Source organism: Stenella coeruleoalba (assembly GCF_951394435.1).
Source record: "Stenella coeruleoalba genome assembly, chromosome: 9".
NCBI classification, from domain to species: Eukaryota; Metazoa; Chordata; class Mammalia; order Artiodactyla; family Delphinidae; genus Stenella; species Stenella coeruleoalba.
Window position 1 is genome coordinate 8,426,384 of NC_137155.1, and position 26,636 is coordinate 8,453,019.

Genomic DNA, 26,636 nt, shown 5'->3' on the forward strand with positions numbered 1-26,636 from the left:
TGTTACAAGAGACAAGGAAGGACACTACATAATGATCAAGGGATCAATCCAAAAAGAAGATATAACAATTATAAATATATATGCATCCAACATAGGAGCACCTCAATACATAAGGCAATTGCTAACAGCTATAAAAGAGGAAATCGGCAGTAACACAATAATAGTGGGGGATTTTAACACCTCACTTACACCAATGGACAGATCATCCAGACAGAAAATTAATAAGGAAACAGAAGCTTTAAATGACACAATAGACCAGATAGATTTAATGATATTTATAGAACATTCCATCCAAAAACAGCAGATTACACTTTCTTCTCAAGTGCACACAGAACATTCTCCAGGATAGATCACATCTTGGGTCACAAATCAAGCCTCAGTAAATTTAAGAAAAATGAAATCATATCAAGTATCTTTTCTGACCACAACGCTATGAGATAAGAAATCATTTACAAGGAAAAAAACATAAAAAACACAAACACATGGAGACTAAACAATATGTTACTAAATAACCAAGAGGTTACTGAAGAAATCAAAGAGGTAATCAAAAAATACCTAGAGACAAATGACAATGAAAACACAATGATCCAAAACCTATGGGATGCAGCAAAAGTGGTTCTAAGAGGGAAGTTTATAGCAATACAAGCCTACCTCAAGAAACGAGAAAAATCTCAAATAAACAATCTAACCTTACACCTAAAGGAACTAGAGAAAGAAGAACAAACAAAACCCAAAGTTAGTAGAGGAAAGAAATCATAAAGATCAGAGCAGAAATAAATGAAATAGAAACAAAGAAAACAATAGCAGAGATCAATAAAACTAAAGGCTGGTTCTTTGAAAAGATAAACAAAATTGACAAACCTTTAGCCAGACTCATCAAAAAAAAGAGGGAGAGGACTCAAATCAATAAAATTAGAAATGAAAAAAGGAGAAGTTACAACAGACACCACAGAAATACAAAGCATCATAGGGGACTACTACAAGCAACTCATGCCATTAAAATGGACAACCTGGAAGAAATGGACAAATTCTTAGAAAGGTATAACCTTCCAAGACTGAACCAGGAAGAAATAGAAAATATGAACAGACCAATCACGAGACCAATCATCCACATATATTGGATTCTTCAATATATGCAAATCAATGTAATGCACCAAATTAACAAATTGAAGAATAAAAACCGTATGATCATCTCAATAGATGCAGAAAAATCTCTTGACAAAATTCAACACCTATTTTACAAAAGAAAAACCTCTCCAGAAAGTGGGCATAGAGGGAACCTACCTCAATGTAATAAAGGCCATATATGACAAACCCACAGCAAACATCATTCTCAATGGTGAAAAACTGAAAGCATTTCCTCTAGGATCAGGAGCAAGACAAGGATGTCCACTCTCGCCACTATTATTCAACATAGTTTTGGAAGTCCCAGCCACAGCAATCAGAGAAGAAAAAGAAATAAAAGAAATACAAATTGGAAAAGAAGAAGTATAACTGTCACTGTTTGCAGATGATATGATACTATACATAGAGAATCCTAAAGATGCCACCAGAAAACTACTAGAGCTAATCAGTGAATTTGGTAAAGTTGCAGGATACAAAATTAATGCACAGAAATCTCTTGCATTCCTATACACTAACAATAAAAAATCAGAAAGAGAAATTAAGGAAATAATCCCATTCACCAGTGCAACAAAAAGAATAAAATACCTAGGGATAAACCTACCTAAGGAGGTAAAAGACCTGTACTCAGAAAACTATAAAACACTGATGAAATAAATCAAAGATGACACAAACAGAGGGAGAGATATACCATGGTCTTGGATTGGAAGAATCAATACTGTGAAAATGACTACTACCCAAAGCAATCTACAGATTCAATGCAAGCCCTATCAAATTACCAATGGCAATTTTTACAGAACTATAACAAAAAATCTTAAAATTTGTATGGAGACACAAAAGACCCTGAATAGCCAAAGCAATCTTGAAGGAAAATAACAGAGCTGGAGGAATCAGACTCCCTGACTTCAGAATATACTACAAAGCTACAGTCATCAAGACAATATGGTACTGGCACAAAAACACAAATATAGATCAATGGAACAGTATAGAAAGCCCAGAGATAAACCCATGCACCTATGGTCAAGTAATCTATGACAAAGGAGGCAAGGATACACAATGGAGAAAAGACAGTCTCTTCAATAAGAGGTGCTGGGAAAACTGGACAGGTACATGTAAAAGAATGAAATTAGAACACTCTCTAACACCATACACAAAAATAAACTCAAAATCGATTAAAAACCTAAATGTAAGACTGGACACTATAAAACTCTTAGAGGAAAACATAGGAAGAACAATCTTTGACCTAAGTCACAGCAAGAGCTTTTTTGACCCACCTCCTAGAGTAATGGAAATAAAAACAAAAATAAACAAATGGGACCAAATAAAACTTAAAAGCTTTTGCACCACAAAGGAAACTATAAACAACATGAAAAGACAACACTCAGAATGGGAGAAAATATTTGCAAATGAATCAACAAAGGATTAATCTCCAAAATATATAAAGAGCTCATGCAGCTCAATATTTAAAAATAACAAACAACCCAATCAAAAAATGTGCAGAAGCCCTAAATAGACATCTCTCCAAAGAAGATATACAGATGGTCAAGAGGCACATGAAAAACTGCTCAACATCAGTAATTATTAGAGAAATGCAAATCAAAAGTACAATGAGGTATCACCTCACACCGGTTAGAATGAGCATCATCAGAAAATCTACAAACAACAAATGCTGCAGAGGGTGCGGAGAAAAGGGAACCCTCTTGCACTGTTGGTGGGAATGTAAATTGATACAGCCACTAAGGAGAACAGTATGGAGGTTCCTTAAAAAGCTAAAAATAGAATTAACATATGACCCAGCAATCCCACTACTGGCCATATACCCAGAGAAAACCATAATTCAAAAAGACACATGCACGCCAATGTTCATTACAGCACTATTTACAATAGCCGGGTCATGGAAGCATCCTAAATGCCCATCGACAGATGAATGGATAAAGAAGATGTGGTACATATATACCATGGAATATTACTCAGCCATAAAAAGGAACAAAACTGGGTCATTTGTAGAGATGTGGATGGACCTAGAGACTGTCATACAGAGTGAAGTAAGTCAGAAAGTGAACAACAAATATCGTATATTGACTCATATATGTGGAATCTAGAAAAGTGGTACAGATGAACCAATTCTCAAGGCAGAAATAGAGACACAGATGTAGAGAACAAACGGAGGTACACCAAGGGGGGAATATGTGGGGGGGATGACTTGGGGGATTGGGATTTACTAATATACAGTAATATGTATAAAATAGGTGACTAATAAGAATATGGTGTATAAAAAATAAATAAAATAAAATTCAAAAAAAGAAAAAAAGAGATTGCCTTTTGTATATTAACCTGTATCTGCAAATTTGCTATAATAACTAATTAGTTCTAGGATTCTTTTTGTTGATTCTTCCAGATTTTTTTCAACATAGACTGCCATGTCATCTGCAAATAAACACAGTTTGAATTCTTCCTTCCCAATCTATATACTTTTATTTCCTTTTCTTGTCTTATTGCATTACCTAGGACATTCAGTACAATGTTGAAATGTAATGGTGAAAGAGGTCATCCTTGCCATGTTCCTGATCCTATTGGGAAAGCTTTGAGCTTCTCACCATTAAGTATGACTCGGTTGTAGGTTTCTTTTAGATATTCTTTACAGTTGAGGAAGTTCCCTTCTATTTTTAGTTTACTGACAGTTTTGATCATGAATGGGTGTTGGATTTTGTCAAATGTTTTCTCTATATATGTTGTTATTATTGTATGGTATTTCCTTAGCCTATGATGTGTTAGATTACATTAATTTATTTTTTAGTGTTGATCCAGCCTGTATACCTGGGGTAAATCCCATTTTGTCAAGGCATACGATTCTTTTTATACACTGTTGGATTCGATTTGCTAATATTTTGTTGAGGATTTTTGTTTCTATGTTAGTGAGAGATATGGGTCTGTGGTTTTCTTTTCTTGTAATGTCTTCATCTGGTTTTGGTGTTATGGTAATGCTGGTCTCATAGAATGGGCTAGGAATTCTTTCCTCTGCTTCTATATTCTGGAATGTTATAGAGAATTAGTATAATTTCTTCCTTAAATGTTAAGTAGAAGTCTATGTGGACCTGGTGCTTTCTGTTTTGGAGAGTATCTTGGCATTTTCTCTTTGCAAATTTGAATCATTTTAAAGCAGTGCTTGTACTATGATATTTTGCACTTATTTATTAATGAAGTTTACATGTTTCTTCTCCTCAGTTGTGCTTTACAAAGAGTACCAACTATTAGCCTCTTATTTATAACCTGGGGTCAAAGGCAACATTGAGCATATCAGTTATGTAGAAACTGTGCTAAGAATTTATGTCTTAGATATGGAATTGTAAAGTTGATGGGCCACAGGAGTAGATGTGAATAAAAATGTCTTAGAAATAAGACATGTATTTCACTCCCAGGTCCTGGATACAGGAGCCCCAGCACACCATGCAGAACCACAGGGGAAGCATCAGCGTGGTCAGGAGGTAGAAAATGGTAGCAAGGGGAGAGCCAAGGCCATGGCCTTTATTGGGGTCTCCTTGGGAAAGGCAGGGCAGGGCAAGGTGAAGCGCTTAGGACTGGCTAGTTTGAATAGTGTTGGTGGCTCTAAGCTATAGAGTTGGCCTCTGGTTGCCTGGTACCTGGCCCTGGGGTGATTACGGCAGAAGAATTTTGCCTCCTGGGGAACACAGCCCAGATAGAATAGGCCTGACTCTGGATTGGTTTGTTCCCATATACCAAAAACATGCTCCTGGATGAGCCCTTTTCTATCTCCAAGAATTGGCTAGCCAGGGAGGGCCAGTCTCTCCCAGCCAGAAAGGTTTGTAAGGTGCCAAAACATCATACTATACAGGAAAGAAAAATATATACAATACGGAAACAATAAGTAATTCATTGTGCTGGAGTTCAGAAGAGGCACCAGCGTACGGTGGAAATGGAAACCACTGGGGGAGCAAGTGAAACCACTGGTGGACAAGTCTTACATGGGCAGCAGGCGTGCTGACAACAGATGCTGCCGGCTGCTGAGTATCTACCACGTGCCCAGCATCGTACTGAGGAATTCCTACACGTGATCAGAACACACAGTGGGATGACTCTCATTGGCCTGGGCCCACACCTTGTCAATGACCAGAGCCAGGCTCTGAAGCAGCCCTTCTTACACCAGGAGCATTATTGGTATCCGTAATGCAGCGTTCAGTGTGGCAGACTAGCAGGCATGTGCGTGCCCGCAACTTGGACTTGAATCACACTTGAGTTCAGCCTCCCCAGGTCCTCACCTGCACGGTGAGGGGAATTCGGGCTTCTGGGAGTCAGCACAAGGGATGTAGCGGGCTCTCGGCACAGATCAGGAGCTTGGAGGGTGTGGGTCAGTTTCTGCCATGGGCCAGGCCTGGAGTCCCTGCAGGGCCCCTGTGCATGCCCAGGCCCCCGCACATCTCCCCAGAGGGCTGCCCGATGTTGTAGTGAAGGGCACTGATGACAGGTAACACTGTGTGCTAGACTAATGCGACTCTGGACACACACTGAAGATTTCACAATGTTTTCATTCACAAACACAAACAGAAAAGCCTTACGTTATACTCAAAGCGGCGTGCCCAGGTGCCATGAGGTCAGGGGGACCCTGGGGGTGTACTGATGCAGCAGAAAACATTGGGCCAGACCTCAGGGTGCTGGACAGTGTCCAGGCAGCTCCCACCTTATTCACTCCAGCGCTTTGGGCAAACTCTTCCCCTCTGCAATCTTCAGTTTCCCCATCTGGAAAATGATGGACTGTACCAGGTGAGCTTTATTTTTTAATTATTATTTACTAATTACATGTTTTTTTTAGAAAAACGTAAAATGGATTTAAGTGATGTTAAAATTTCCCATCATGTTACCTCCTAGATATTACCAATGTTCCCATTTCCATGAATGTCTTTTTGGATGTGTGTGTGTGTGTGTGTGTGTGTGTATGATGTGTATATGTGTGATTTTTAAAACGGGATCACACTATACCATCTGTTCTACAGCATTTTTCATTTAATATATTATGAACATTTTGTCTACAGTGTGTATTTACATACACAAGCATACATGTGTACATACGTGTACATGTACACATGTGTGTAGACATGTTGACACACAGATTACTGGCTGCAGAGCATTCCTGTCCTTAGATGTGTGTGCACTTCTATCAGGGCTCTTAAAATTAACGCTTCACAGGCGTAAGAGGAAATGAGTGACTACTTGGTCTCATTGTCTCCTGATGCTTCTATAAGTGGAACTGCCCCTTCAAAGGTCGTGCGTGCTCTCAAGGCTTGCACCCAACGCTGAAAGCTGACCTGCCCTCCGGGAGGGCTGTGGCCACCGAGAGCCCAAGCAGCAGGGTGGCGAGGGCTCCCTTCCACCACCCACAGCACCTGAGCCTGGAGAGCTTCCCCAGTGTGATGGTCTGTGCCAACAGAAGGGGATGCGTCCCCAGTAGAACCCCTGTCTCTGACAATCTCCTTCAACACTCTTGGGCGCCTCCAGGATTCAGGGATCTCAAAGCATTAGGATGTGACCTCAGATAGTGCCTCAATTTAAAGACAAAGGAGAGAACGGGGACAAAATCCAGCCACCCAAAATCACACAGCAACTTAGTGGCAAAGTTCAGATGGATAATACTTTTTAAAAATACCAGAAGAGTAGCAAGGGCAAAGCGTGCTGATTTTGGAGTCAGACAGTCTGGGGTTCTCGTCTTTTCTGTTGTTGTTGTTCATTTTGAAGTATTATTAGTCACACCTGAGAGTGAACGCGTTTATCAGATCTTTCCCGAGAACAGGTTTTTCAGAGGGTGAGGATTTAGTGGTTCTGCTAGGCGCCCATAAATGATCTTCAGAAGCTACCCCGCCCCCCTCGAGGCTTAGTCTCCTCCTCATTGAAATGGGGATAATAAACATGCTGCTCTGGGTTCCTCGGAGGCTGAGATCATGTCTCAGAACCGACATTCACAGGCTGCGGGTTCAGGGTGGCGGCTGTTGCTCTTCTCTGCTGCACCCTCCCTTCAGCCCCTCCCCACCCCCAAGATGCTTAAGGCGAGGTGGGAGGTTAGTGTGTTAAGTGACCAGTATTCTGAAGTGGTGTTACCATTCGTTCACTCAGCGTCACCTGGGATTCGTTAGAAATGCCAATTATGGGTCCTCGTGCAGACCTACTTGCGGCTGGGCCCAGCTGGGGGCTCCAACAGGCCCTGGAGTAGTTCCAATCAGCTCAAGTTTGGGACTGCGGAGTCCGATTGCTGCGGTCACCCTCAGCTGTCCTACCTTCTGACTCTGCACTCCAGTCACGACAGGGCATATCTGGTCTCGGATGCCTTGGGGACTGAGGTGGGGCGATGACCTCCACTCCTTTAGGATGTGGTGGCAATATTGGTAAACCACTTGGCACACTGTGAGGGCACCCACCTGTGGGCCCTGACTTCCTGAAGGCCCGGACACACAACCCAGTTGCACACAGAGGAACCTGCCAGGTGGAGCCGCTCAAGGCTCGGGGCTCCACCCCTGCGTGGCTCTTGCACCTGCGGGGTCATCAAGGGGAGACTGCATACAGGTGGGCTCCTGCACGCCTGCGTGGGCCTGCCGTGTGGACCCGGCGGGTACTTCAGGGCGCAGGGGCTCGCCGTGCACTGCAGCTCGCCAAGGCATCTGGTCCCCGCTGGGAAGCAGGATGGACCCCGGGGCGCAGGTAGCCCAGGGCAGGATGGGGGCGAGGCGGCAGGATGGGGGCGAGGAGGGGGGATGCGGGCGTGCAGGCAGGGTCGAGGTGGGGCGGTGGAGAGGGAGGCTTCTGGGTGTGCCTGGGGCGCAGGTAAGCCGGGGCACGATGGGGCTGGAGGGTGGGGGTTTGGTGGGGTGCCGGGGACCAGGCAGGAGGGGAGGGGTGCTGCAGGCGGCCGAGGTAGGGGGACACCAGCTCCTGCCGCCGGCTGAGGCAGAAGCAGGATCCGCTTGAGCTCCCGGTAGGTCAGGCAGGTCCTGCGCTGGCATCAGGGGGCCTCCTGGTCCTTGGCCTGGGGACCCAGGCCCACTTTTCTCCCCAACGGGCAACCTGTGCTCGGAGGCCCCGCTTGCCCAGGCATGGCACCCAATGCACCATCCCAGAGACATCAGAGGGGATTCCCTTGTTCTGCTGCCCCCCACTCCCCACACCCCTTATCCCCCAAACCCTCTGTCCTGGGTCTCGGCCTCTCTGGGGAAAGCCTGGAGGCCCAGGGAAGCAGTGGGCAGCAGAGGGGAACCCATGCAACGCCTTGCTCCAGAAGCGAAATGGAAAGCGGGGCTGCACAATTAGGTCGCAGGCCCCAGGAGAAGTTCAAAACCTGACCTTCATAACCCTGTATTTTGGCTCCAGTGGGACCAGCTGACTCGAGACCCCTCAACCACTTCTGTCCCAACCAGGGGATTCCTGGGAGGATTTCTGAGTCTCGGTGTGCCTGTCTCTTCACCAGCCAAGTAGGGCTTTCTTTTCTTTTTCATTTGTAAAGAGGTAATACGTACCCATGGTTTCCAAATAAAAAAGCATAAACAGGTACACAGTGACTCCCGCCACCCTCTGTCCAGCCCGCAGCATAAGTAAACATCATGTTTTTAGCCTCTTCTGGAACTTTCTTTAGATTCTTTTTTTCCCTCCGTTTGTACAAAAGGACTCTACCTAAAACAAAGAGATCTTTCCTTATCTGTATATTTTTTTAAAAATTGTATATAAAATACTGTTAAGGGTCCTTGCACATTTATCCATTAGGCTATCAGTTTTTTCCTAGATATTAGAAAATTAACACCTTATTTATCTTTTCTAGAACTTGTGTTTTACCTTTTTTTATTTAGTATATCATCTTTTTAAAAAATTATATTTAGTTTATTCTTTTATGGCTTCTGTATTATGAGTTATTAAAAAGCCTTATTTCTGACAAATTTACAGAGGAATTCACCACTGTTTCCTTCCAATTCTTATATAGCTTTGCTTTTATATATTTAAATATCCATTTGGAATTTATCATGGTGAATGATGTGAATAAGAATCCAACTTTGTTTTAGATTTTTTAAAATTATTCTCCTTTTTCCTAGTAATCTATGAATTTTTTAAGAATATAATATTCAGTGCCTTGTAATTTATTTTATATAAGGTATGAGGTAGGAACATGTTTTTACTATTGTTTTGGTTTTTTTCCAAATGACTGACCAGTCAGAACAACATGCAAAGAGGAAGAGAAGAAAAACCTCTCTTCCCTACTCCTTTGAAAGCCTACCTTTTCCCATATGATATTCCCATATGAATGTCGAGACCATCTTTTTTTTTTTTTTTTTTTTTTTGCGATATGCTGGCTTCTCACTGCTGTGGCCTCTCCCCTTGTGGAGCACAGGCTCCGGTCGCGCAGGCTCAGCGGCCGTGGCTCACGGGCCCAGCCGCTCCGCTGCATGTGGGATCCTCCCAGACCGGGACACGAACCCGCACCCCCTGCATCGGCAGGCGGACTCTCAACCACTGCACCACCAGGGAAGCCCTCGAGACCATCTTTTTAAAACAGTACTAATTTTTTATCTGTAAGCTTTGTATATATATTTGTAAGACAATACTAAATCATTTTTTCTGTAATACTAAAACATTTTTTCAATATGTTACAATATCGCTTTATTAAAAAACATCAAACTTCTGAAATTGAATTATTGGCTCTTTATTCATTTTCATAAGTGGGTTGGTTAAAAGTAGCTCCTGTTAATAAGAATATCTTCGCTAGGGCTTCCCTGGTGGCGCAGTGGTTGGGAGTCCGCCTGCCGATGTAGGGGACACGGGTTCATGCCCCAGTCCGGGAGGATCCCACATGCCGCAGAGCGGCTGGGCCCGTGAGCCATGGCCGCTGAGCCTGCGCGTCCGGAGCCTGTGCTCCGCAACAGGAGAGGCCACAGCAGTGAGAGTCCCGCGTACCGCAAAAAAAAAAAAAAAAAAAAAAAAAAAAAGAATATCTTCGCTTGAAGTTTCTTTTTATTCTGAGATCTCAGTCCCTGTTTGAAGTAGGAAGACTTAGTCTCTTTGGATAAGTGCTGATTATCTTCCAAGGGGTTTGGATCATTTATTTTTCTCCTTGATCTAGCAGGGGCTAAAAAAAAAAAAAAGTGAATTATCCTTACTACTTTATTTCTGTTTCTCCTTATTTCTCCTTGGATTTTGCTCTATGAGTGTGGATGCTACACTGTCTGGTGCAAAGATAATTATAACAGAAAAGCATTTTGGCTTTCATTACACTGTACTTTTATGATCTTAATGTATTTTGCCATGAATTCAGCCTTTTCCAATATAAATAGTGAAGTCGCTGAATTTTTTCACTTGTTCTTCTCTGATTGTCTTTGCCATCATTCTACTTCAAAACTTTCTGAACACCTCATCTTCAGTGCATATTGCTGTATACAGTGTGGAGTTGGATTTTCTTTCTAATCCAATCTGAGAGGCTTTTAATAGGTGAGTTTTTTCTCTTTGCATTTGATGTGGCAGCTGTTCGAACTTCACGAAACAATAAGTAGATGATAAGTAAATGAAAAGATGTTCAATGTCATTGGACATTACAGAAATTCAAATGAAAACTACTATGCAAATGAGATACCACTACTCACCTATTAGAAAACTGAAATTAAAAAAGTTTTTAGGGGCTTCCCTGGTGGTGCAGTGGTTGAGAATCTGCCTGCCAATGCAGGGGACACAGGTTTGATCCCTCGTCTGGGAAGATCCCACATGCCGCGGAGCCACTAAGCCCATGCGCCAAAACTACTGAGCCTGCGCTCTAGAGCCCGCGAGCCACAACTACTGAGCCCACGTGCCACAACTACCAAAGCCCGCGTGCCTAGAGCCCGTGCTCCGCAACAAGAGAAGCCACGACAATGAGAAGCTCGCACACCGCAACTAGAGGAAGCCCACACGCAGCAATGAAGACCCAACTCAGCCAAAAATAAATAAATAAAATAAATACATTTATTATTAAAAAAAATTTAAACTGACAGTACCAAATGCTGGTGAGGGTGTGGAAGAAACAGAACTCTCCCTCGCTGCTGGTGGGATGGAAGGGATGGAAGAATGGCATAGCCACTTTGGAAGATAGTTTGGTAGTTTCTGATACCAACTCATACTCTGGAGTAAATCTTATCTTTCAGGTTTATTTAGAGTTACGTTAATCCATTCTAAGCATTTTTGTTAAAGCAAACAATGTTCAAAAGGACCCCAAGGGCTACACAGAAGATGCCATGTAAATGATCGTGATCAGTTCATCCTCCCAGGAGGAAGGGGCGCTTCCTCCCTGCTTTCTGGCGGAGCTCAAGGCATCCTGGCGCATGAAGCCAGACCTCCACAGACGTGGGTGTCAACAGCTCTGATCCACAGCTCGTCTCTTCCGCTTACCTGCTTCTGGTCACTCACGCCACCCCGCCTTGATGTTCCCCTCCGTTCCTTGATGCAGATCACACCCACCTCATAAGAACACTGTGAGAAATCCAGGAGAACAGATTTTGAACGTTGCAGCACACTCCATGGAATAAATGTGTCCATGGGAAGCCCTCCCTAGACTGTATTTTCAGCACCTCTAATGGTTTAGTCAAGGATTTATTTTGGAAGAAGAAAAAAGGTGGCCACGATGGACTCGCTGCTGTCTGTCATGGGGTTTGGCACTGGGATATTATCAAGCTTTTCAAAAGCATCACACCTCACCCCACTCTCAGCATCTGCACCTGCACAACACAATTCCACTTACGTACCCAAAACCGCAGTTTTGTTTCTTCATGTTGAGTTTCAACGTTGAGATGATTTCATTGACATTTCAAACTTTTTTTTTTCTGAAAAGTATTACCTGAAAGTCCTCTGTTTTTTCAGTCCTATCCTTAAAAACCATCTTTCTGACGGATGCTTAAAATTTTCACCAAAAAAAGACAAAACTATTGAAAAGGCAGGCAGAGCGTGAGTGTGGTCTTGTCCTATGATGGGTTTCACCTTGGTGCTGGAAGCTTCCCTCGCTGGGGCAGACCTGGAGTGTCTGCCTCATGGTGGCTGTACCTCAGGAACGTGCCCGGTAGGGCTTGGTGCCGGGCCCGAGGCTCCACTTGCTGTGACCTTCTAGGATGCTGACCTCTGTGCTTTGTTTTGGCAGCTTCCTGAGTTGAGCTCCTCTGAGGATGAGGGCTTTTCTTCCGTGACCAGACGGACGTCCCTGACAAGGGTCCTAAAGCACAGCACCCCAGAGGGAGCTGCCCCCAGCTGGCACTCAGAGATACTGGGCGATGTCCCCTCACGCCAGGAAGGGGGCTCTGCAGGCGGGTCCCCACTGCCTGTGCACTCCCCCTGGGACCTCCCTTCGTCCCCGGGAGAGCTCAGCCCCAAGGCCCCCTTCAGAAAGAGGCGGCTTTCCACCATCCGGGCCTCTGAGGTGTCCAGTGGGCAGCTAGGATCCAACTCGGACCCCTTTGCGCTGGAGGAAGACCCACCCGTGCCAGCCTCGGTCACCCGGCGGCGGCAGCAGCAGCAGCAGCAGCGCAAGTCCCCCCGAGCAAGGAGATCGCCACCAAACCCGGGATTGCCCGGGATCGCGAACACAGCCAGGAGGAGGCCACGGGACCTGAAGAGACTGGCTGCTGCGGTAGGACCTGACCCTGACCCATCCCCTGGAGCTCTGCGCCCCTGCCCAAGGCCCCCTGGGAAGCATCCTGGTGGCAACTGAGAGAGCAAACGCTGCCCTTTCCTCACTGATGGGCCCCTGGCCTGGGCATTGTGAGGTCACCAGGACTGGAGGAGATCGTCCAGCTCAGGGCCCTGCCTGTACCCCATCCTTCCCCCACTCTGAGGGGTCCCCGTGACCCCACGGGAAGGACCTTTGCTTGTGCCATGAAATATGTGCCTCCCACGGTTCCCATGTGCTCCCCAAACTCCTTAGCATAGCCTGCCTTCCCGTGCTGTAGGGATGAAATAGCACAGGGTGGGAGTCCCCAGAAAGCCCCTTGCTCTGTCCTCCTCTCAGCCACGAGCCCCTGCAGCCGCACCTGCTCCGCTGTTCTGGCCAACCTCGGGGTCCTGGTGGGTGGAGGGTCTCCTGGTCCCTTCCCGCTGTGAGCTCTGCTTCCCAGCCCCTCAGCTGGTCCTCTGGTGACCTCATGTTCTAGGAGCTTCTCGGGAAGGGGCACTGCTGTGGACACTACTGCCTTGCCTTTCACACAAGATCCTCTGCCCGTTTTTAAGTTGGGTTTGCTTTGGGGCTATTGAGTTATATACATTCTTTATCTATTTTGGATATTAACCCCTTATCAGATATGATACGATTTGCAAATATTTTCTCCCATTTCATAGGTTGCTTTTCATTTTGTTGATGGTTTCCTTTGCTGAGCAGAAGCTTTTTAGTTTGTTTTTACTTTTATTGCCTTTGCTTTGGTGTCAAATAAAAAAATCATCACAAAGACCATTGTCAAGGAGCTTACCCCCATGTTTTCTTCTAGGACTTTTATGGGTTTAGGTCTGACATTCAAGTTTTTAAGCCATTTTGAGTTGGTTTTTGTGTATGGTGTATGATAGTGTTCCAGTTTAATTGTTTCTGCATGTGGCTGTCTGGATTTTCCAACACAATTTATTGAAGAGACTGTCCTTTCCTTATTGTACATTCTTGGCTCTTTTGTCATAAATTGACCATATATACATGGGTTTATTTCTAGGCTCTCTATGCTGTTCCTTTGGTCTATGTGTCTGTTTTTATGCCAATACCATACTGCTTTTATTACTATGGCTTTGTAATATAGTTTGAAATCAGGAGACGCATGATGTCCCCAGCTTTGTTCTTTCTCAAGATTGTTTTGGCTCTGTGGGGGCCTTTGTGGTTCCACATGAATTTTAAAATTGTTCATAAAAATTTTTTTGTAAAAAATGCCATTAGAATTTTGATAGAGATTTCACTGAATCTGTAGATGGCTTTGGGTAACATGGACACTTTAACAATATCAATTCTTCCAGTCCATGAGCACAGAATATCTTTTCATTTATTCGTGTCATCTTCATTGCCTAGTGGTCTCTTTTCTCTTTCCCGTCTTACTTTTTCACCCTACTTCTTCAGAGTGTCATTCAGTTCTACCTTCCAAGGTTACCTACTGCAGGACGACTTGACTTTCCAGGAGCTCCCTCGTTCCCGTAAATTCCTCTCATTGGCCTTTGGCCCCCTCTGCTTGGCTTCACTTGCCTTTCTGGGGCCGCTGCTCATGGAGTGAGTTTTTCTGATGCCACCCTCCACACCCTGCTGAGTCTCAGGACCGTGCCTGGTTGTAGTCAGGAGCAGGTAATTACCAGCAGATCAGAAGCTCTGTGTGCATTTCTGGGTGGGACCTGTTGACCGGGGGCTGCCCGGGGGCCTCGGCTGCCTCTCCATTGCAGGACAGATGCTTCCTCCCACTGGTCAGTATCCCCACAAGCTAATGTCCTTCTGCTAGGAGAAGCATGAGCCTGGCTGGAATATTCTGGAGCTGAAGGAGAGAAGGGGCCTGCAGGTCTCACTGTTTTTGGTGGGGGGAGATTGCCACAAACCCTACCTACCCCCAGCTGAGCCTGGGTCCCCAGAAGCAGTGCAGCCCCTCGATGCAGGCAGAGACCCTCTTCCTCAATCACTGGGGCAGACACTGGTCCTCATGGCACCAGGCTCTCCCATTCCTCATTTTGCCCCTAGGGCTTGCCTCTATTTCTATACTTTCAGGGTATTTGGGAGACCCTGACCCACAGCGGGCCTGCCATCGGTGGCCGGCAGACCCCAGCCTTCTTTCCTTTCGCCTCCACGATTGTCCTCTGAGATCCAGTCCCCACACCAAATGCCACAGGATCTGGCTAAGCCACCTGAGCCCTGCCCCCCTCCACTTTCTATGTGCCTCTGCCTTGTTCAGCAACCTAAGTCATCCTGCTTCCATCTTCCCCACGCTGTCCTGGGGACCCTCTCCCTCCCTCCCCCCCCTGCCCTGGGCAGCTCTGGAAGAGCCCCTTGAAAACACAGCAGGAAAATGGCCCGTCTAGACAGCCTCACACAGACACTCACTTATCTGCAGGTGCCAACCACCCCTCACGTTCCCCTAGGGACCATGCCTAGCTGGTCCCTCCTTGTTCCTGTCCCCTCCCCAGTGACCTCTCTGTGCCCTTGTCAGACCCAGACCCTGGGGTCCTAACTCCATCCACTCATATACCTGCCTGTCCCCACACTGGGATTCGGTCCTCTGGGAGGTTGCTAGCTCCGTCTTGGGGTCATGGTGCCCGGCATGCGGGGGCAGAGCCGTGGACGCTGGCGAGGCCAGCTCTCACTTGTGAGTCCTGGGTGGTGCCCGAAAGTCAACCCGTGTGAGGGTCTGCAGCCCTGGGTGGGCACCTGCTTTTCCAACACAGATTGTCTCTAGCAAAGGTCAGTGCTCCTACAAGGTAGACCTCAGAGATGCCTTTCTTTTAACAGACAGAGCGGCTGAGGCAGTGGGAGATCCATCAGCTTCAGAGCATCGAGGAGGCCACCCAGCACGAACTCACCATCGAAGACGACTGAGTGCTCAGCCCCGGGACCGGGACGCAGCTGTGCTCGGGAGCTCCTGCTGTGGCCTGACTTACTCATCTGTCCATCCGACTGTCTGTCTGTCTGTCAACCCCACACCTTCCTCAGGACTTGCTCTGGGTCCAACCTTGACCTCCGTTGCACCTCTGGGTGGGTTGGGAGGAACTGGCGTATGATCTTGTTACTCAGATTCCAAATGTGGCTTTCAGAGGCGCCAACTGAGATGAGGGGATAGAGGAAGCAGGTACAGACAGGGGAGGTGGATGCCCCAGGGCCACCCTGGAGGTACCCGGAGATGAGACGTAACCCATCTGCCCTGTCTTCTTCCCCAGCACTGCCAGATGAGCCTGAGATGCTGGGATGACACAATGTAGGGAATAGGACCAAGTTTCACAGGTAAATACCAAGGAGCTAGGCAGCCCACCCAGCTGGAGAGGACAGGGTCTTAGACTGCCACTCCAGGAAAGGCCAAAACAGTGGCTCTCAACTGGAGGGCATTCTGAGACTTTGTGGTTGCTGGTTTGTTTAGGGTATTGGGGGGCGGGGTGAGGAATTTAAACCCCTGCAGTTGTGCGGGGCTGTCTCCTGTCCCGTCCTTCTCTAGAACTGAGCTCTCTACCTCACTGCTTAGGATAAAGATCCCACGAAAGGGCTGGAGGTTTCTGTGACCCTCATACTGTAAGGAAAAAAAACAACGGGTGCCCAGGTCACTTCAGTCAGCATAGCCCGGCATCAGCGTCCCAGGTCCAGGCATTTCTGAGACACGTCTGTTAGTGGACCCGTTGTGATTATGAATACAGAGCTAGATTTTATCCTTGTAAATGCTTTCACACCACCCCTCCACTTTAAAAGTGGTTTTTTTCTTCCTTCTAAAAACCAAAAACGCTTACGTTTCCAGTGCCATCGTGTGCTGCTTCCGCAGCCCATCCTCCAGGCCAGTCATCCGTGACCTGGGTCTTCTCAGGGACGCAGATAAAGCCTATTGCTAGAGCAGAGTCCAACCGGGCACCCTAAACAGAGCCTCAGGCTGGCCTGAAACGACAGGAGGTGGCAGATTCCAAGGGACGGCAAGGTTGAGGATGGTCTAAGAGAGAGGGAAGAGTCTTACTCTGGAGCTGCTGGGTGGGCGGAGGGCATTCTAGATCAGAAAGATGCTCCCTGGAAGAGGCTTCATTTGTGTGGGGGTTTTGAATAAAGAAGGAATGATCGGGATTCCTCACAGGGGATTAGATGCAGGCTGAGGGCTGCAATTATTGGGATAGTTGCTTCAAATTTCCTCTGTTGATGTTCTTATATATGTTGGCAAGAACTTATTTACTGTGTAGTGTGTTTAAACATTTAAGTTTTATGAGCTACTCTCTCCTTTACAAGCTGACTATTCGACTTGTTCACTTTTCCTTTTTTATAACAATTACCAGATCATAAAATAGTTCATACTTTTGTGTTACATTTGAAAAATTAAGAAGCAGAAAAACTACCTATAATTGCAATACCATGGAGATTAAATACTTCAGTGTAATTCCTTCCCGTCTTTGTCATTAAAAATAAACAATTTTCACGAGAACTGTTCCCAAAGTCTGTGTCTGATACAAAGTAATTCAGACGTGTAACCACGTGAATTCTATCTGTTTTCATCCTTTAAAAGAAATCTGATTGAGAATGAGTCTAGGGAGGAAGAAAAAGAATGTAGGGACTTTGGGGAAGCTTGTTTTGAAAGACTGGGAATTATAGGGACTCAGGAAAAAGGTTTACCCCTGAGATAATTTCCTAGATATTTATGTTGAGTCTTGTTGACTGAAAAAAACGCACAACCTAAAATCTGAGAATTTTTCTACTCAGTGGACTTACTGAGGACTTAAGCCTGGATACAGCCTCTTGGATCACTCAGAGGGATGGTTCTGAAGAGGTAAAGGAGGAGCCAGGATATATCACAGTTTTTGAAAAAAAAAAAAAAAAAGGTCGTTGAACATCAAAATATTATTGCTAATTAAAGAAGCCGACATCTCAAGTTAAAGCCTCTAGTGCTTTTCTATATGGGAAGACGCAAGAGGCTGGAGTCCTCGAAATCATTCCTTTGATGTGCACCTTAGCTATCGAGGGCCAGCATCCCGTTTTTCTCCATCCTGAATCCCCTCAGGGTGCACCGTTGGAGCAGCGGCAGTGGCTGAGGACTGCAACATCCTTTGTTCACTGAAATGGCAGGGGACATCCTTTGTCCACGCTCTCCTATGTGTTAACAAAAGAGATTCTTGACTTCCCGGGTGGTCCAGTGCTTAAGACTCCGCCCTCCCGATGCAGGGGGCGTGGGTTCGATCGCCGGTTGGGGAATTAAGATCTTGCGTGCCACATGGCGTGGCCAAAAAAACAAAACAAAACAAACAACCCCCCAAAACGAACCAAAAAACCAGATTCTTATATTCATACAATTGGAGTATATGTAAGTATCGTAGGCCCGCTAGTTAAAGTGTTTAAAGTGCAATTCTCGTGAATATCTCCCAAGTTAAACACAGGTGTTTGTGCACACGTTCCATCCACTGGAGGGCGGTGGCGGGAAGCAGAGGAACAAGGCTGTGCTGGCCGGTCTGCTGCCCGAGGGCCAGATCGCGCAAGTGGAGCGGAGTCCGTCTGACCCCCAGCACCCCACTGTATCCTCGGAGGAGGGCTGGCCTGGGAGAAGCTGGGAATGAACAGGAGGGGACATTCTCAGGTCGAGGCACTCAGGACAACGGGTACTGCCAGCTCAGGTGGGATGTACAATGAGAATCTGCAAGATTTCCAAATGAACGGTTGTCATTGGCAACATGACAAATCTCTTAACGGTAGCCCTTGGGAATCACACTAGTGATGTTCATTTAGAGCCCAGCACGGGTGTGACTTATACCACTATTTGGAATGAAAATGATTTCCTTAACTCTTGTTATGTATACAAACCTGTATGTTTTGCAGAAAATGCAGTTTTAAAACATACAAGGAAAGGAAATGCCTCCTTCTTCCTGCTGCAGTTTCTATCTAACTTAAAATGAGAAGATATTTCTAATCTTTATTTAAATAACACATTTTTCCCTAAAAGATCATATCTAGGCACAATGTGTGTAGTCCACACAGCATGTGCAGCCCCCTTTGTCACTAAGCGTGGTTCAGAAAACTGCTGTGTGGAGACTGCGTTTGTTTTATGGACACGCCAGCCTTACGTGTTCCAATTTCCCCATTGCCGGATATTTGGTTTGTGTGTTAGTGTATCTTAGCTTCTGCTGTGTTTTAGTTTTCTACTGCTGCATGACAAGGGACCACAAACGTAGCGGCTCAAAGGAATCCACCTCTTTTGCTTGGCTCTGGTGGCTCAGCTGGGCCCCTGCCTGGGATCTCTCCAGGTGAGATCAAGGTAGACTCTCCCCTGGGGCACCTGGGAGAGAATGGAAGAACCCAGTTCCCTGTGGTCGTAGGACTCAGGGCCCCTTGTCCTTGCTGGTTGTGGGCTGGGTGCTACTCTCAGATCCCAAAGGCCGCCCGCATTTACATGGCCTACTCCGTCTTCAGCTGTCAACCGTACAACGGAACCTGTTCACGTTTCAAATCCCTCTGCCTTTCTTTTCTGTCACCGACCAGAGAAATTTCCTTGCTTTCAAGGGCTTTTATGAGGTCCAGTGTGCCAGGTAACATATTCAATCCCACAACTGTGGTTGGGGGGTGATATCGCAACCCTTCACAGATTTAGAGATACGGGGGCATGGACTCTTTGGGGGTTCGTTTCAGCATTCTGTCCACCAGTATGTTCCCGATTTTTCATCATTATAAATAACACTGTGATAACAGCCTTAGTACAAAATGCTTTGTGCCCATGTCTACCAACCTTGTGATGTAGAATCCTGAAGTTATTTTACTGGATTTAAGGATGTAACTGAGACAACGTCTCATTTTAAGTTGAATAGAAACTACACCAGGAAAAAGAATATACTTTTTGTGGTCCCTGTTATGTGTTACCAAGTGAGGTACAAATTACCAAGAGCAGTGCCCAAATGGGAGCTCACTGTGGCTTTCCTAGGGTTAAAAAATCTTTTAACACGTTTACCAAACTGGGGCTTCCCTGGTGGCGCAGTGGTTGAGAGTCCGCCTGCCGATGTAGGGGACACGGGTTCGTGCCCCGGTCTGGGAAGATCCCACATGCCGCGGAGCGGCTGGGCCCGTGAGCCATGGCCGCTGAGCCTGCGCGTCCGGAGCCTGTGCTCCGCAACGAGAGAGGCCACAACAGTGAGAGGGCCGCGTACCGCAAAAAAAAAAAAACCAAAACATTTACCAAACTGAAAGGTGATATGAAAATTTTTTTTAATTTACATTTCTTTCACTGAGAGTTCTGTTGAACACATGTCCATATGTTTTCTAGTTAGTTGTATCTCTTCTCGGAGAATCCTGTAAATGCCTTTTTTTTTCCTTTTGGGATATTGTGCTATTCATAATGATTTTTAAAATCTCTTTCCTAGGAGTTGATTTTATTTGAAATTAAAGACACTATCAGAGAAAAGCTATACATCACAGATGAAGGTTAATTTTATGTGTCAACTTTGCTGGGCTATGGTGCCCAGTTGTTTGGTCAAACCTCAATCTAAACGTCGCTGTGAAGGTTTTTTTTTTAGATGAAATTAACATTTAAATCAGCAGACTTTGAGTAAAGCAGATGACCCTCCATGACATGGGTGGGCCTCATCCAATCAGCTGAAGGCCTTAAGAGAAAAGACGGGGGTCCCATGAGGAAGAGGGAATTCTGCCTCCAGATGTCCTTCAGACTCAAGATGCAGTCTCAGCTCTTCCCTGGGTTTCTAGCCTGCTGCCCTGCCCTGCAGAATTTGGACTTGCCAGCCCCTACATTCGTGTGAACCAATTCCTTAAAATAAATCTCTCTCTCTCCATCTCTCCCTTTCTCCCTCTCTCCCCCTCCCTCTCTTTCTTTCCCCCTCTTTCTTCCCCCCTCTCTCTCTCTCTCTCTCTCTCTCTGTCTGTCTTTCTCTCTCTCTCTCTCTCTCTCACACACACACACACACACACACACACACACACACACACACACCTATTAGTTCCATTTCTCTGGGAACCCTAAGACAACACACAAAGGAAAAACAACTTGATTGACACAAGTTTTCTCAAAGCAGTGATGGAAGCCATCCCTCACAGCATCAACTAAACTTGGATGGGATAATATTTCAAATTTTTCAGGGAAGAACAAACTGTCAACCAATAGTTGTGTACACAGTTTTGTTTTGTATCTTTTTTTTTTTTTTTTTTTTTTTTTTTGCGGTACGCAGGCCTCTCCCGTTGCGGAGCACAGGCTCCGGATGCGCAGGCTCAGCGGCCATGGCTCACGGGCCCAGCCGCTCCGCGGCGTGTGGGATTTTCCCAGACCGGGGCACGAACCCGTGTCCTCTGCATTGGCAGGGGGACTCTCAACCACTGTGCCACCAGGGAAGCCCTGTTTTTCATCTTTTAAGAAGGGAGATGAAGAGATTTACATATGAACATAAAGTTAATTTATCGGAGCTCCTAAAAGATGGAACAAGAAATATTGTCCCAGCAGGCTAGTCTGAGATGCAAGAAAGACTGGTGAAAAATAAAATGGGGAGTATAAATTAAAATTTTAAACTATCAAAATAAAATACAGGCATACCTCATTTTATTGCTCTTCACTTTATTGTGTTTCACAGATAATGTGTTTTTCGCAAGTTGAAGATTCGTGGCAACCCTGCGTCGAAAGTCTATCGGTGGCGTTTTTCCAACACTGGCTAATTTTGTTTTGGTAATTCTCACACTATATCAAACCTTTTCATCATCACATTTGTTCTGGTGATCTGAGATCAGTGATCTTTGTTACCACTACAACTCACTGAAGACTCAGATGATGGTTAGCATTTTTTAGCAATGAAGTATTTTTTAATTAAGGTATATACATTGTTTTTTTTTAAATGATATTTATTTTTTAACATCTTTATTGGGGTATAATTGCTTTACAATGGTGTGTTAGTTTCTGCTCTATAACAAAGTGAATCAGTTATACATATACATATGTCCCCATATCCCCTCCCTCTTGTGTCTCCCTCCCACCCTCCCTATCCCACCCCTCTAGGTGGTCACAAAGCACCGAGCTGATCTCCCTGTGCTATGTGGCTGCTTCCCATTAGCTATCTATTTTACGTTTGGTAGTGTATATGTGTCCATGCCTCTCTCTCGCTTTGTCACAGCTCACCCTTCCCCCTCCCCATATCCTCAAGTCCGTTCTCTAGTAGGTCTGTGTCTTTATTCCTGTCTAGGGGTAAGACAGGAATATACATTGTTTTTTAGACATGCCTCTGTACACTTAATAGACTGTAGTGTAAACATAACTCTTACATGCACTGGGAAACCAAAAATTCATGTATCTTTACTACAGTATTGGCTCAACTGTGGTGGTCTCGAACCAAACCTGAATATCTCTAATGTATGCCTATATTAGTATCTTTCTGTGAGATTTTTAAAAAGCACAGGACTAAAATAATGGGTAAGAATAGCATGTAATCAGGGTAGGGCAATGATAGTGGTTCAAGTGTTGTTTATTATGAGTGGGGTATAATATAGTAATTAATACTGTGAATAATGAAATTTTCTTTTCCCTCTGTCTTAATATTCACAATAAAGTGAATCAATGAAAGTGCAAGAAAGTGAATTAATAAAAAGAAAAAAACAAAAACAAGACAAAAAATTAAAAAGCAGGGTGGTTCAAGTTCAAATTTAGCATAACCAAAGTAAATGGGTTAAATTCCCTAGTTAGAAGAGAGATTCTCACATTGTACGCAGGCCTCTCACTGTTGTGGCCTCTCCCGTTGCAGAGCACAGGCTCCGGACGCACAGGCTCAGCGGCCATGGCTCACGGGCCCAGCCGCTCCGCGGCATGTGGGATCTTCCCAGACCGGGGCACGAACCCGTGTCCCCTGCATCAGCAGGCGGACTCCCAACCACTGCGCCACCAGGGAAGCCCCTCACATTGTACTTTTTAACCCAGTTATGTACTATTTTTTTTAACATCTTTATTGGAGTATAATTGCTTTACAGTGTTGTGTTAGTTTCTGCTGTATAACAAAGTGAATCAGCTATACATATACATATATCCCCATATCTCCTCCTTCTTGTGTCTCCCTCCCACCCTCCCTATCCCACTCCTCTAGGTGGTCACAAAGCACCAGGCTGATCTCCCTGTGCTACACGGCTGCTTCCCACTAGCTATCTATTTTACGTTTGGTAGTGTATATATGTCCATGCCTCTCTCTCACTTCGTCCCAGCTTACCCTTCCCCCTCCCCGTGTCCTCAAGTCCATTCTCTACGTCTGCATCTTTATTCCTGTCCTACCTCTAGGTTCTTCAGAACCATTTTTTTTTTTTAGATTCCATATATATGTGTTAGCATATGGTATTTGTTTTTCTCTTTCTGACTTACTTCACTCTGTATGACAGTCTCTAAGTCCATCCACCTCTCTACAAATAACTCAATTTCGTTTCTTTTTATGGCTGAGTAATATTCCATTGTATATATGTGCCACATCTTCTTTATCTGTAATATTTTTAAGATTGTTGTGACCCTTGAGGAGGGTGGGAATACTCATGGGGGGCGTAGGAGGAGCTCTGAAGGGCTAGGATGCTCTAATTGTTGACAGGCATGGCGAGTACAGGGTGATTTATGTCCTGGACACTGAGAGTCTAGGTGTCTCCCTACAGTTTATGGATGCAGCCAGGCCCACAGTCCCAGGAGGGGATGGGGCACCTCCCCAAAGAGAGATGTCGAGGCACCCCATTAACAGCTCAGCCTGTCCCACAGGAGACGAGCCCCATCCACAGATGCAGAGTTTTTAGATGATGGCAAATGTTCAATTCAAATAAGAAAGAGAGGGGACTTCCTTGGTGGCGCAGTGGTTAAGAATCTGCCTGCCAATGCAGGGGACACGGGTTCGAGCCCTGGTCCAGGAAGATCCCACATGCCACGGAGCCACAAAACCCGTGCGCCACAACTACTGAGCCTGCGCTCTAGAGCCACAACTATTGAAGCCCGCATGCCTACAGCCCATGCTCCACAACAAGAGAAGCCACTGCAATGAGGAGCCTGCACACCGCAACTAGCGATAGCCCATGTGCAGCAACAAAGACCCAACACAGCCAAAAATTTTTTTAAAAAGAATAAATAAAATAAAATAAATGTATAAATAAAAAATGAGAGAGACTGAAACACACAAAAATATAGGAAACAGGTTATGAAGGCAGAAGAAAACATCAGAGAACCTGAAGTATGTCTTAAGGGAATAGTGGTGAAATAATAGGATGCCACAGAGAGACATACCCAGCAAATAAAAGACGCCTCAGAAATTTAAAATCTAACAAATAATTCCATAGCAGCATTGGAAGATAAAACTGAGGAACTCTCCCATACAGAGTTAGGATATGACCCTGTGTCTCTTAGGGGTATAAATACTTTGGTTTCATCCGTGGTGTTTTTCCAGAGTCTCCTTGGATCCTTTGCCCAACCCTCAGGTCCCCTCGTTCCTGCCCCTGGTAACCCTCAGTGATATCCCTTCCTTTGCTTCCCACTTGTCCCCAAAGTCCTTCCCATTTCTCCCAGACCCTCCCCGCCTCAGCACTGCTTATCTGACAGTCACACCAGCAGGAACGAGCACCGGCTGGGAGAGGTTCACTGCTGGCATCTGTGAACACCTGCCTAGGACATTCCTCCACCCCGGGCCCTGGGGACGCTGGGCAGGGATATGTCAGCCCAGGGAAAACAGGAGCTGCTCAGGAAAAAAGAACAACTCACTTGTGTGTCCCTAAAGAGCACGGCCTGTTCAAAGGCATAAACGTAGGTTACAGTGTGGTGTGGGTGTGACGGGGGTAAATGGCTTAATGTCCATGGGTGCTCAGAGCTCTCTTTCTCCTGCTGCGGCTGCTGGGGGTGCTTCTTCTCCACCACCTTCTCCTCCATCATCATCATCATCACCATCCATGGGCCACTCAAGTTTTCTCTGCTCTGATCCTCATTTAACCCTAATGACTTCCCTAAAGGCCTCATTTCCAAGCACAGCCACACTGGGGGTTAGGCTTCAACATATGAATTTTGGGGAGACACAATTCAGTCCATAGCAGACCTTATTTGGAACAAGGGTCTTTGCAGATATAATTAAGGTAAGGATCTGGAGATGAGATTATCTGCACTAAGGTGGGCCCTCAATCCAGTGACAGACAGTAAAGAAGACACAGATACAGAGGGAGAAGACCATGTGAAGACCAGAGATTGGAGTGATGCGGCCACAAGCCCAGGACACCTGGGGCCACCAGAAGCTGGAAGAGGCATGGGACTGAGTCTCCCTCAAGCCCCAGAAGGAACCAACACTGTGACACCTTGATCTCAAACTTCTAGCCTCCAGAACCGTAAGAGAAAAAATTTCTATTGTTGTAAGTGCCCCCCAGTTTTTTGTAATTTGTTACAGGAGACTAACATGGCCACCCAAGTGGTCACCCTGTTTATTCATTGATTCATTTGATAAATTTCTATTGAGTAGATGAGTAAAAAGGACAGAATCCCTGCTCTCAGGAGTTTACCTTCCAGTGAGGGGTCAGGAAGCAGTACAGACAAAACCTGTACATCGTAGGCATATTTGGAGGTGATGACGGCCAGCGGAAAGCAAAGTGCAGCGAGCGGTGGGGAGGCTAGTTTTAACCACAGAAGAGAAGGGGCCCCTTGGGGAAGCTGACATTTGAGCAAAGACTTGGAGGAACAGGGAGTCTGGTGGGAGCCAGGGAGGCGTGTCCCACAGAGGGAGCCCTTGATCCCAGTGGGGGAGCATGTCTGGCGCATCACTGGGCAGCCAGGAGCCCTGCAGACGGAGGGACCTCAACAGCAAAGAGCAAGGGCAGCCCAAGGAGAGCGTCTCAGCTCCTAGGCAGACCCCCATTCATTTACGTGAGCTGGGGGCCCCGCACAGTTTGAGTCAAGGAGTCACGATCTGATTGGCATTCTAAGAGAACCACTGCGCTGGCCTTTGAATAGACATGGGGAGCAGATTCAGTGACCAGAATGCTTAGTGAGCTCTGCTGTAACTCAGGAAAGGGGGGACAGGCTGGACAGGATGGGGCCAGCAAGGAGGTGACGTGAGATGCGGACGATCAATCGGGAAGATAGAGCTGACAGAATTCCTAATGGACAGGATTCCAAAACCCGGGGCGTCTCCAGTTTTCATCTGAACCACTCTAGTCAAGCTCCTCTTCTCTGTTAGGCCCTGACCTTGACCTAACTTTGGCCTGCCAAGAGCCCAGTTTTAGCAAGGAATCCTGCTAAGTGGCTTATGGAGGAGCCCCCCACCCCTGATGTCCAAGTCCGTGGCTTACCCTACAGCAAGCATCACCACCCTGGGCATCTGACCAAGCTCCTCTCAGTCACTCTGTATCCACTGAGCCCCTCACTCTGCCCGGTGGCCGAGAATTCTCAGCTGTCTTTGCTGTACCCAGAGTGGAGTCCAATCTCTCCCCACTTTTGTACTAGCCTTGAATAAACTCCTCCCTGCCATTTTAACAAGTGGCCAGTGGATAATTTCTCTTCACCAGCAGCAACTCGGAGCTCGCAGTGTGGCCATTGCAGCTCAAGCACACCCAGGCTCATAGCCTCCAATACTAGGTGCCCCCCACGCGCCCGCAGAGCCCAGAACCCGTCAGACGTCTGGGCACTTCCAGAGCCCCAAGCCTGCGCACCCCACCTCTCCTCCTGTCCCTTCTCCTGCGCCCGCCTCTGCCCACGGCTTCCCGGTGGTCCAGGCTCTCACCTGCAGATCTCAGCTCTCCGTGGTGACCGTGTTCCTCTCCTGGCCACTCTTCACACCACTCACCGGCTCGTCCAGCAGGAAGCTTTGCTGGCCCAGGGCGGGGATACAGCTTAACCTGCTCTCAAGGAGGGCCAGGGTGTGGT

At 46.2% G+C, this 26,636-nt stretch overlaps 1 protein-coding gene across 1 annotated transcript; it reads left to right on the forward strand.

Moving 5' to 3' along the window:
• Nucleotides 1–11,758: 11,758 nt before the first annotated feature.
• On the forward strand, nucleotides 11,759–15,667 carry CCDC201 (coiled-coil domain containing 201; the record flags this gene model as incomplete). Its single annotated transcript, XM_079931629.1, has 3 exons — nucleotides 11,759–11,784; nucleotides 12,319–12,754; nucleotides 15,581–15,667. The coding sequence occupies 3 exons, from the start codon at nucleotides 11,759–11,761 to the stop codon at nucleotides 15,665–15,667; spliced, it is 549 nt and encodes a 182-aa protein (XP_079787755.1).
• Nucleotides 15,668–26,636: the final 10,969 nt, after the last annotated feature.